The sequence below is a fragment of the Eumetopias jubatus genome, unplaced genomic scaffold (genome assembly GCF_037043125.1).
Source record: "Eumetopias jubatus isolate StellerSeaLion01/CBP00866 unplaced genomic scaffold, mEumJub1_p1.0 scaffold_3, whole genome shotgun sequence".
NCBI lineage: Eukaryota > Metazoa > Chordata > Mammalia > Carnivora > Otariidae > Eumetopias > Eumetopias jubatus.
Window position 1 is genome coordinate 5,949,438 of NW_028274809.1, and position 12,927 is coordinate 5,962,364.

At 52.7% G+C, this 12,927-nt stretch overlaps 1 protein-coding gene across 2 annotated transcripts in view; it reads right to left on the bottom strand.

The window, feature by feature from the left end:
* Positions 1-9,992, bottom strand: part of AGAP1 (ArfGAP with GTPase domain, ankyrin repeat and PH domain 1) — a 520,576-nt gene extending 510,584 nt beyond the window's left edge. For both annotated transcript variants that reach the window (XM_028105330.2, XM_028105329.2), the window contains exon 1: positions 9,830-9,992. In XM_028105330.2, coding sequence (XP_027961131.1) covers positions 9,830-9,992 — 163 coding nt within the window. The remainder of the gene's footprint in view (positions 1-9,829) is intronic.
* Positions 9,993-12,927: the final 2,935 nt, after the last annotated feature.

Here is a 12,927-nt window from a genome sequence, read left to right on the forward strand (position 1 = left end):
CTCTTCCATAAATCCCAGGGAAGTGACACGCATGGCCAAGCCACCCCCTCCCCTCCCTCAGGACATCTATAGATGGAATCCCTTCCACAAGGCCCCACTCTTGGGCCCCAGGATCAAACCTCAGTCTCGCATCCCCCTCCCTCCAACCTGAGGCTCCCAGGCCACTGCAGGCCCGCACCTCCCTGACCATCCCTTGGGGCCCGTCTCGGTGTTCCCACCGTCCCCCCAACAGCCTGGATGTGGTTCCCAGTTTTGAGCCCTCCCTGCCAGTGCCCACTACTGCAGCCGCCAACACCCCCTCTAGCTCGCAGGGCCACCACTGAGCATCATGGTGCTCCCCTCCCCAAACAGAAATCCATAATCAATAGTTGCCCACTCCCCGATAAAGGTGCTCCCGACCTCCTCTCTGGGGCCTGCAAGGCTCTTCTCCATCATCCAGGACTCCTCAATTCTCTGCAGGCTGAGGATTCAGTCCAGGTGTGTCAGTCCCGTTACCCACCAGCCGGAAAGCCCTCCACTGCCTGATTCCTACCCAGCTTCCAAGTGGGGTTAATCCCACTCCCTTCAAGGCAGCCCTCGCTCTCCCACATGGCCTCGAACTACCGCGGCCGGTTATCTCAGTTTGTACTCCTGTGGCCTCCTGAGCTAGATCTAAAGTGTGCTGGGAGAAGGATTCAGGTCCCACACATCTGCCTACCCTCCCCCACCCCAGATTTAAAAACTGCCCTTCGCCCCCACTGTAGGTGCTCAATAAAATCTTGCCTATTGATTCTCACTCTAGCCACTTCCCATGCTAAGCAGGGAAGATAAACATATAGCCCTCTCACTCCCATCCCTCAAAATAAACATTTGCTTGTGTGAAGTCACTGGAGAAGATCTCACAGACGCACACACCCTTCCATCCTTAGGATCTCCCAGGTTTGGCCTCAGGCAGGGTGGCCTTTGTGGGGGATGGGCAGCTCCAGGACACGAGAAGGAACAAAGAGAATAACCCCTTGAGAGTAACAGAGTTGGCAACACTTAGCTTTTTTTTTTCCTTCCTGTCTTGCACGTAACTGCTACATGAGGAGTGCTAATATGTAACTATAAGACCACAGAACAGCTTAGGCCCAGAGAGGAAAATGAGTTTCCTTTCAAATGCCAACACAGATCCAAAAGTTATCTAACACCCAGGATGGGGGTGGTGAGATGGATTCTGGACCGGGCTGGGATCCTCTGGAAAAAGTACCCCAACTGATGACTGATTTGCCAAGAGCCAGGAAGAGCCCAAAGGGGCCCGTTCCAGCCTCGGGGGAACTGTGCTATCCACATTTTAAAGAGAAGTACTTCCCGGTGAAGGTTTTCACTCACACAGCTCCCTTTACAGACCTGTAATTATTCAACTAACAAGGATTTAAGAGACCACCGAAAAATCCTTAAGTCTAAGACAGTGCCGGAAATTAGCCACTTAAATATTTGTTTATGAACAAACAATGCAGAGAATTAAAATCAAAGGAGGAAGGCAGTCCCTAAGCCACCTGAACTGAACCTTGAACAGCAATGAAAGGTCTCTCCAGATAGGGGCTGCCCACCCACCAGATAGACTGGTTTCATGATTGGTTGTGTCCACACAGGTAACACCACACAGCTCTCCACACCCAGGCACCTGATAGGAACCAAAAGACAGGTATGAGAATGGGCTCCGCGGCGCTGTTCGTAGCGGCCAAAAACAGGAAACCACGCAAACGCCCATCAGTGGTGGAACGCACAAATAAACAGAGGCAACCTCCTCTAACTACACACAACCCAGACCCCAGACAGGTCCTGGCTGTGCCAATCACCTTGTTTCTTGATCTGAACGCTGGTTACACACAGGTCCTCGGTCTGTGAAAAGCTCCTCCCTAATGACTTCGGCATCTTTCTGTGTTTATGCTCTAGGTGAAAAAAGAGCTCAAAAAAAAAAAATTCGGGAGTTTGGAGTGGTCGCAGTCCCAGCAATCCCAAACTCGAAATAATAACACATGGACAGTCAGAGACCGGACGTGATTGTTGACCCTAAAACTGAAACAATGCTCTTGTTTGTCTGAGATCAGGTTTACCAGCCTGCGCTACACACAGCCCTGTTAGAACAGAAGAGTGAACTGCGGCTCACAGCAGCGTCCCAGAACCTTAAAAACAACCACAAAGTGTAGGTAGGCAGGCTTCGGGAAAGTGCCCTCCCTGGAAAATATGCCAACCCTCCCCTCACAGAAAAGGACAGTTGGAAACACAAACAGCTGAATCTCAGGGCCATCAGCTCTCTCCAAATCAATTTTCATTACCGAAACCGGTAAGTAATTAGCTCACCAGCAACACCAAATCTTGCTGAAGGCCACCACCCACCCTCAGGCAGAGAGCACGCTTCTGGCTCGTACTTAAGAGGTAAAAACTCTGCCAGGAACCTAAGGTGGGTCTTGTTTTGTCGAAGGCATTGATTAAAAAAAAAAATTCTAACTTCTTTTCCTCGATACTGTTGGTATGTCCCCTGTCAACCAAAACACTTCGAACTTAAACTGAACTGACTTCCTAAAGACGCTCATCTCCCTTGAAGACTATTATCTGGGAACATGGTTAACAGTAGCTTCAGCGAGGCTGTGTCCTAAGCTGGAAATCAACATGGTTCTGTTTGCGAGAGCCTGTTGAATGTTGACATTTCTAAGACCAAACATAAATCGTTTGTGAACATGGCCAGTAATTATTTGAATTCTTCTCCCAGAACCACAAAAAGTGTTTCCCACCCTTAAAAAATAAAAAATAAAAAGCTGCTTCTAAACCCCGATGCTAATGACAAGCAGACGGCATGAGCAGCTTTAAAGATGAGACAGTTGCTTGTGTAGAAACACTGTACAAATACTCCAACACTGCAGCCCAAAAAAAGACAATCCCCACCAAACAGCGGGAGAAGTGTGAAATTTGCAAATGAGGCCCTGGTTAAACAAAAACACCAATCTGTTCCCAGGCAGCTCAGGGTGGCCACCTGTTCCGGGCTGGTGGCAAGTTCTGATTACCAGTGGAAGAAACAATATCTGAGGGATGACAGCCTCCTCCTGGGCCCAGGTCCCCACCCTCCAGCCTATATTTAGCCTGCTCTTTATGGAAAATGTTCCGGCCTCACACACAGATAAACTATTTGGCTGGTTATTCAAAGGGTCCATTAACAACCTCTTCTGGCGGGGGTGGTACTGCTCTCCTTCCCTCACAACCCCCAGAGGCAACCAAGACACCCCCTTTCAGGCCTTGGGCAGTTGTGAACAGGAGCACAGGGAGGTTGGATGGATTGGACCCAAACTACCCTGCCCCTGGATGGGTCATCACTGCATCTTGAAAAAGTAACTCCACTCACAGCCCTGCATGCAGGCTTCCCACACCATAAGGCAAGAACCCAAAATCCCTCTCAGCCCCTCAGAAGCACAGAACTCCTGGAAGAAGGGGGCCCACGGCGGCACATACAAAGCCTTGCCCTCATCCCCTGAACAGAAATAACAGATGCTGCAGAGATTGCAGATTAACATCTGTACAGTGCATTCTGCTCCTCAGAGGTACTTAACAAAGGGAAGGAATTATGTAGTTAAGCACCAGATCAGAACCCCGAACCCTGGATTTTAAAAATAACTAAGTCTGATCCGCTTTGCCAAACTCAATCACTTAAGCAAAGGACTCAAAGGATCTGCAGTGTTGAGAAGAGGGGGTGCGGGGGTGCATGGGTTTGTCTGAATGTTAAGAAACACGAGACAAGACCAAATCAGTAGTTAAAACGAGCCAGAGCGAGACTCACAAACTATAAACACCTGCAGGGTACACAGGAAAAAAGAAGGATGCAAACTAAGGGATTTTAGTCTTAACCAAATAAAAAGTCTGGTTTGGACCAAAAACAAAAACAAAAACAAAAACAAAACACAGAGGTGGTAGTAGCAGGGCCACAGGTTTTGTTGTGAAGGTTCCCGCAGCTGCTCGAGCCGCTTCTCCCTTGTGAGTCACTTCCTTCAGGCTCCCTGTCAGCCCTCCCAGGCTAATGACACAGACTTCGCCTCCTTCACTGAAATGCTGTTTTAGCTCCACGCCAGTGATAACAAAACGTTATCATCTGACAAGTGAGCATATCAAGTGAATATTGAAGAACCCCTTCTAAAGACACGGGAGACTCCATGAAATATCAACAATCTCCAAAAGACTGGAAGGAAAGTGCGCAGAACAACAGACTGGGACTAAAGCTGGTCCTAACTCCCTACAGGATCCCCTTGATCATGTCCACCCCCCCTCTGACCACTTCCCTCACGGGGCACTCAGCACTGAGGACGTAAAGTGAACACAGATGTGAACCCATTCAAACTTGGGTTTAAATCCCTCCTCCACGATGTTTAGGCTGTGTGGCCCACAGCAAGTCCCCGCCGCCGGCCCTTACCTGTCACCGGCATGGAAGAGTGCGAGCCCGAGAGCGGCCCAAAGACGCCCTTCCCACTGGAGCCCCTCCACCCACAGCAATCCTTCTCAAAGTGCGGTCCCTGGACCAGCAGCATTGGCAGCCTCCGGAAACTCGTTCGGAAAGCACATTCTTGGGCCCCACTCCAGACCTAGAGAACTAGGAACTCGGGGGCTGGGGGCCAGCAGGCTGCTTTCTTCCATGTAATCTGAGTGCACATTAACTCTGAGAACCACAGATCTCAATGCTACGTTGAAGATGCATCATGTCAGTCACCTACATCGGAAACTCACTCACACTGGTCACAAAGAGACACCCTCATTTGCAGACACCCTGGCTGCAAAAGGTTCTAGGATTGAGCAAGCACATCCTCCTCCCCTTCCCTACACAGGCTAAAGAAGTTTCATTTCCACCCCAAACATCACATGGTGTTTAGTTTCCACCCAAGCTAAGACCCATCAGATCCAAAAGGTACCCAGCCCTAACATCTGTACTCTTGTGACAAGTTTCAAAACGCCCTCAACTTCTGCCAGAGGGTAAACACTATTTATATTGCCGATGAGGAGCAAGAAGACTCAAACTCGAGAGACAATGCCAGCCCCTCTGTCAAGTGAGCCAGTCAACAAACAATTCCTGGGCATCCTCCAAGGGCCCGATGTAACACACTGAATCCTTGAGGACATAAAAAATGAACAGGACCTTATTTCTGCCCTCAGAAAGCTCTCAGTCCTTCAGGCTAGAGATGAGCCGAAGGACACAGAGCAGGCAGGCCGTAATTCTGCCTGGGAGAGGTGGGGTAAGACGCTGCCCTCAGCCAGGCTAGATGGGACATCTGGATTGTGGGGGAGCTGGAGGCTGGGAAGGTACATGAAATTTAACCTGGAAGCAAGGAACAGCCAACTGAGAGTTATTTTTAAGGAAGAAACTGCAACATTTATATCAATAACTAAAAGGCCCCATACCTGCACCCTTTGACTAAACCTTAAATATTAGGAATTCAGTCGCTAATGGCAAAGAAAAATTATGCTCCTCCATGGCAGGAAGAAGGTATTTGTTCCCTAGACAGGTACACATGCAACAACCAGATTCAATAATTTCCTATATGAAAACCAACTCTTACAAGTTCTGCCATGGTAAGCAACTTCACAGAGAACATAATACTCCCAGTTACCTGCATCATTCTCAAACCCTTCTCATCTTAAAGGCAACCCATGCTTGGGGCGGTGGCACATACAGCCTGTGGAAACCATGAATGACCAGGAGCTCCACTCTGTCTCATAAGGAGCTACAGAGCCAGCGCTGAGGTCAGGCCAACCCAGGTCAACTCTCTTGGGCAAGTCTCCTACACTCTGGGGATCTGAGAGGTGACATCTATGTCATGGGATCACACAGGATGAATTGAGACAATGCAGGGCAAGCACTTAGCACTCTGCTGTACACAGACGCTCAATAATGCAGCTGGATCATGGGATTAGGTGGCCCCTTACCCCACCTTCCCAGGTCCCCCAATGCTGGGGCTCAGCCCTAGAATCCCCTGTCAAAGTGCCCTTTCCAGAGGCGCCAGGCAGAGCCTTCCAGCTAAGGACTGGGCTCTTGTGCCTCTCCAGAGGAAGCCACACAAACCACCAGTGGGGCCAGTGAGGAGCCTGGTTCCCCTAATCTGCCACCTGGTGAGGGTGGAGGCATGAAAGCTGGTTGGGGGCTCAATTACTGCCCCAACGAATGAACCCACTGCCTTGTTATTCCCACCACAGTTCTGCAGCCAGCAAGCTGAATTACAATGTGCAATTGCTAACAGAGGCATTATCCCTAAGAGAAAAACAAGCTTTATTTAACAAACAAGGCAGCTGACTCATGTACCTCAGACCCATCAACCCCAGACTTTTTTAAAAGAGAACCAAAGGGGGGAGACCCAGACAAGTTGTCCCCACTGGAAGCAGCGGATCCCAGACTCGTGTTTGGGTATGGAGAACATCCATGCTACACAGCTACGTTTCAGAGCATGCCACACCCCTGTGGGACACCCCAGAAATCTAACCAGGTAAATCTGAAAACCCCCATCAATGCTTCCTTAAAATCCAGAGAGGAGAAAAAAATAAACCTCTCAAAGTCTGAAATAAAAATTTGAAAAAAATACTTTTTTTTATGAGTTAATATTTTAAAACAAACCCAAAATCACGTTTCCCATGCCTACAAACAGTCCAGAGACCCATTCTTATTTGGGAATCTTGGTGAACTCTTTCAAATAAGACATGCACAGTTCAGCCCATCACTAAGAGATTTTCCAATCCAGACCCACTTAGAATCACTCTGAAATGAGCTTTGAAAGGATGTTAGCCAAACATCCTTTGACAAGGCCACTCCTCACGCCAACAGTAAAAATTCTTGAAAACACCAAAAAAATAGGAAAATTTTAAATAAATTATAGCACAGCCAAGTGCTGGGTTATTATGCCAACATAAGAAATTGTACCTCCAAAATTTTTTGTAACATTGAAAAGTGCTCACCATATGCTAATCAAGAAACTTTGTAAATATGAATCCAACTTTGTATATGTACCCACAGAAGCAGGGGGAGGCCTAGCTGGATAGCCTCTGAAAGGCAAAATGTTCTCTGTTTAGTGGGACAAATGATTTTTAAACTATCTGCTATGACGTGCACAGGCTTTCCTGATTGGAAATGGCTCTATTTTAAAATTCAGACTTATATTTGGCTGCTGTGTCATCCTGACCTGCAAGGTGCTCGAGCGGGGCAGACCTGTGTATGTCTGAGTTACTATAATGCTCCGGGCACGTGCTCACTTACAGCTCCGAACAATGTCCGCAGTCTCTGTACCCCACGGCCACGCTTTTGGTTTCCATATGAGTGAATAACCCACACGCTGCACAGTTACACAAAATTGTTTCTTGCACAGTGTTCTTTTCATAGCAAAAATGTCACCCTGACACAGTGGAGCAATCCTCTCAATTTCCAAAACATCAACAGTATAGACATAAATCCCAGACAATATCTTAAAATTGGCACAGAGGGAGAAGACACTTCATTATCACAAATGAACTTACCTTTCGTTAGAAGGGGCAGTGTAAGGTGCTTTGGGAGGTACAGACCTAGGCTTTCTATTCAAACAATCCTCTGGTTCAAACCAGACTTTGCATGACCTCAGTCAAATGTTCAGGAGGTCATTATCCCTCCCTGAACTGCCATCCTTTACAAAAGGAAGATAATGAAGCTGGCCCACATTCTCACGGGGCTGGTACAGCAACACAATGACATGATGAACACAAGAGTATTTCTGCTGAAGTTCTATACAAATGAAAGGTGGTATCATTGCTACAGTAAAGAACAGAAACATATTTGAATGGTTCATTAACAGCCAAACACAACATAGACATTCCTTTTTCTAACAGAAAAATAATAGCATCATCAAAGCCCCAAATAGGATTCGTTCACTGATTCTGAGTCTTATTAAAAATGACAAGGATTCCAGCCAAGAAAGGACTTAACTTGTCACATGGTAAAGGCAGACATCAAGCTACCAAAAACCATCATCTAGGAACCACATAATATTTTTTTAAGAGAGAAAGAAAAGAAAAAGAAAAATGTAACCATATCCTCTTGCTAGAAAGTCAGACTGCTTTGCTGGAAGTGCTCGAGACCCCAGAGCTGGGCTTCCCGAATGAGAAATGAAAACGAGGCGTCATGAATCACACTCAGCTAGAGGTGCTCTTGGCCAGGCGCGTTCAATACTCGCCACTAGCTTTCAAAGTGTTTCATCAGACTTCTGTGGATAGAGTCAGAGAGCAGCAAAGAGACGAGGGAAACAGGCACAGTGCCCCTTTCACATTGACCACAACAGAGCCAGCGCTCGGGCTCTGGAGGAACCTTCGTGCAACATCACCCAGCCATCAGCAGATGCGTGCAGGTCCCATGGCCTCCCACAAGTCCCGTCGGAGGTACATGGGGACTCTAGCTCTCAAGGAATCTGGAAGCATCTTAAATTGCCAACAAGGTGGCCAGGTGCTCTGACAGCCAGGTCCCACACAGGCTGGAGCACTGCTCAGACCCTCCCAGGGAATCACCAAGTCCCCTATGGATGCAGATGGCCAATCGGCAGCCTGGCTGGGACGTGGTTCAAGTCCATGGGGCTGCCAAATGCCAAGAGGATCAGCACCACAACATCCACCTTCCCCATCTAACTGGCCAAGTGTCAAACCAAGACGCTCTGGGGTTAGTAGTTCAGACTGCGTGGTGCCAAAGCAAAGCCTTCCTGTGGCCAATGCCGTCACAGATGGAGGGGAGCTGGGTGACTGCCTGTACCCAGGCTTTTGTGGACAAACTCCTGCCAGGCCTTGGAACATTCTCAATGTTCCTCAACAGCACCCTCAGTGGCCTTTGGTTAGGACGGTCTGTACCATGGCCCACCCTGCAGGCCTTGTACCACCTCTGGCAACAGAGAGGAAAAACTGCTGATTTGAGTGTGGCAGGGGTGGAACTCCACACTCCATACTGACATCCCACCTTGTCCCCCAGGTGGACCTTGGTGGGGCCAAAGGGACAGACCAAGGAGACAATCCAGAAACCCACTAGCAGAGAAATAAGAGCCACTCATAATCCCAAGAGACCACAGGCCCGAGAGAGGCGGAACTCTGCAGCACCTCTCCTGCAGGGTCACAGCCTCGCTGGACAAGCTGGAAGGGGAGGTGGCCTCTGGGCCTGTGAAAGCGAGACCCTGAGGCTGAGGGATCCCCTGTCCTCCCGGCTCTGCTCCTAATTTGGCCAAGACTTTTGGTAGAAAACACTCTACGGAGACCAGCCTTTGCACAGAGGCAGGTAGAAAGGCACGAGGACACGACACAGCCCGTTGGGCTCAATGAAGCTGCCTCCACCGGGCCCCCTGAATTGGGCAAAGACACGAACGGGGCGGCCTTGCCCCGCCTAAAAACGCTGGCCTGAGCCCCCAGCCCAGCAGCTGCACTTCCCAAAACGTCTTCAACATCTAGCAAGACACCCGGCCTGGTAACCTGTCACGGGTCTGGTGGCACCAACCCCTCCAGCTGCCCCTGGGCATCGGCTGGGCCGGGTCACTAGGGCGGCCCGGGACGCGGCAGCATCGAGCCACCTTCACACAGGAAAGACTCTACTGCCCATTATCAAATTAACGCCGCCGGCCCATCTTCCCCGGCAGAGCTTGCGGCACCCTCGGCCTCCCCCTCCGCCGTCGCCCGGCCTTGCAGGACATGAAGCACCGCAAAGCTCCCTCCGCGGGGCAGCCGCGTGCCATGGCCCGGCGCGTGTGTACACACGCACGCACACACGCGCGCGCACCCCGCCGCGCCGGGGGCGCCCGCTCCCCCGCGCTTTCCAGAAGCCCCGCGGCGGCCCGGCCCTCACCTTCGATGGCGATGACGTGCTCCCGGATCTGGTTCTGCAACACCGGCTCCTCCACGCGCTCCAGCAGCTCGTAGATGGAGTAGATGTTGGGGTGGACCGACTCGAAGCGCTGGATCTCGGCCCGGATGGCAGCCGAGTTGGCCAGCTGCTGCTGGTAGTTCATGGTGCAGGCGCCGCGCCCGGAGCCGCGCGCCCCCCGCCGCCGCCGCCCCGCGCCCCGGGGCCCGCGGGCCGCCGAGCCCGGGGCGCCGCAGCCCCCGGGGAGCCGGGCCCGCCGGCGGCGGGCGGAGGAGGCGCAAGAAGAAAGGAGCGGGCGGAGCAGGCGCGGGGCCGGCCCGCGGACTCAGTTCATGGCCGGGACGCGCGGCCGGCGAGCGAGCGGGCCCCGGCGCCCCGGGTCAGCGGGCCCCCATGGAGCGCGCCGCGGCGGGCGCGGCCGGCCCCGGAGGAGGCTCGCTCGGGCGCCTTCCTGCGCCTCAGCCGCCTTCCACCCCTAGGCGCTGCCCCGCTGAGCAGCCATTAAAGCCAGGCAGTCGCCGCGCTCCGAGCGCCGGGGCCGAGGGCCGGCCCCCCGGGCAGTGGCCGCGCAGCTCCGGGCGCCCGGCCGCGGCGTGGGTCCGCGCGCTGCGTGCTGCGCCGCCCGGCGCGCCAGGGCCCCCGCGCCGCGCCTGCCGTGCGCCACCCGCCGAGCCGGGACCGAGCCGCAGGCGCCGCGCAAGCCGCGGAGCCAGCTCCGAGCGCCGCCCGCCGCCTGACCGGCCGGCCCCCTCCCTGGCACGCAGGGCTCCGGCCCACGTCGGCCCCGCCTCCGCCCGCGCCCCGCCCGCCCGCGCGCTCGCCGCCCTCCGGCCGCCGCCGCTGCGTCCTCAGCGGCGCTTCCCAGCGCGCCGGATCCCGGGGAATTGCGCCAGGCTCCGCCCCGCGCCCGCCTCTGGGCTTCCTGGGACTTGTAGTCCGCACCGCGTCGCGTCCCGCCCCACCGAGACCGCGGGGTGGGGGCGCACGGCCGGGGCGGAGGAGCCGAGGGTGCGGGACGATCTCGCATCCCGCGCAGTCCTCCCCGCGGGCCCCTGCGCTGCCCCGGTTCCCCCACGCCTCGGGACCGGGAGGCGGGGAGCGACCCTCCCCCCGCGTTTTTGCTTGTTTCCAAGCGGCTGGCTCCAGAAGGCTCTGCGACTCGCCAGTGTCCCACGACCGCACTTGGTCGGCTTCCCCTAACCCGCATTTTTTAACTTTCCGCCTCTTCCGAAAGTGACATGAGTGCTTCCTCTTAAATGAAATTTCTTCGCGAAGGGGAAAAGCCTCCTTAGTCTTTGGGGGCGTGGAGTTCAGACTCCACGAGTGAACTGAAGTTTAGACGGGATACGAGGGGCGTTGAAATACCACGGAGGCTTCCTAGGCACCCTTTCCCTTTAAAATAAAAAGGTTGAGGTATGGATCATACGGATCATACGCCGCCAGCTCCGAGTGTGTTCCCAGCCCCTTGTCTGTCAACCCCCAGCCCAACCCCAGTGTAAGCTCAGCCCCGGGACCCGGCGGAGCTGGACCGCACTGCAGCAGCGGCCTCAGCGCGCAGAGGGCTCTCCCCGCAGGTTCTTAGCAAAGGGGATTGTTGCAGATGTGCGGAACACCAGAACCAATGGGCGGCCCCGCAGGGCCTGGTTTGTGCGCGCGGGCCGAGTCCCTGCCCCCACACAACCGAGTGGTCTTTTGGAAACAGAAATCCGCCGCCTCGGCATGCCTGAGCAAAGCCAGCTGAGTCTTCACCGGCTTCGCCTGCAGCCTGCCTATTGCCCCCCAGACGAATGGGCCGAGCATCTTCAGCATTCTGAGCCTTTGCCCCCGCCCTCCTCCGCATCCCAAAGTCCCAGCAGGGTTCTTGACACACCTAGCGTTCATTGCTCCATCTGCGATATGCCTCTTGCTTTACACTTATTGTATGTAACTATAGTAACTGAGATGCTGGCCTGTGGCCTCATTTTACTTAAACTCTAAGCAGGCGTTGGTCACTCCCTCTCCTGGAAACCCCTTCTTCTGCTGGATGCTGGCATAACTGGGCTCATCAGGCTTTCCTACTATCTTCCTGGCTTCTCAGTCCCTTTTGTGATTCCTGCTTACTTCCCTAAACTCTTAAATATGGAAGACCGGGGGTGGGGTGTGTGCATTCTTGGGCCTCTTCTCTTCTCTTTTCTAAATGCAGTGATCTCTGTCTTTAGGCTTTGAATGTCATATACAGATTAATGAACCTCAAATTTGTATCTCCAGCCCAGACCTCACCCCTGAATAATGAATTTATATCCAACTGCCTCAGCATCTGTTGGATGCCCCCTGGCAATTTAAATCCAACATCTCAAGCTGAACTCTTGCTGTCCCCTCCCCCTGGTCCCCCTGGATCATCTCCATCCCAGTTATGGGCAACTTCTGGCTTCTGTCTGCTCAGGCTAACAACTTGATGCCTCTCCTCTCATACACCGAGTAGTGTCATCTCCCCCTCCAAAAGATCCAGAATCCCACTACTCACCACCGCTCTGCTGCCACTGCAGAGTCCTGATCGTCTTGCCTCTGGGTTATTGCTAGGTGATTGACCTAGCCATTGATCTCCCTGCTTCTTACCTTGTGCCCTTATAGTCTATTCTCAATAAGGCAGCTTTGGTGAACCTTTATAAAACCTAAGTTAGGTCATGTGACACCCCTGCTCAAAATCCTTCCGGGACTCACATCCTACTCAGAGTAAAATCTAGCTCCCTACTCTGGCCTCTGAAGCCACAGAGGCACCAGTTCAGGGTCTGAGCATTCCCCCTACCTATAAGCTAACAAGCGAGCCTGCTGCAGTTTCATGGATGCTGCCAGAGACATGAGACTCCTAGGTCAGAAACAAAGGACTTTATCATCCACAGCAATAGCAGTAGGTAGAACATCAGCATTTTCATGCACCAGTTCACCGAGCCCCCGTTCCCACAGGGCCATGAAGTCCGGATGCACACATAGTGAGTTTCCTTATAGGAGAGGAACCCTGAGCTTAGAGAACCCCAACCTTTTTTTTTTTTAAAGATTTTATTTATTTATTTGAGAGAGAGAATGAGATAGAGAGAGAGAGA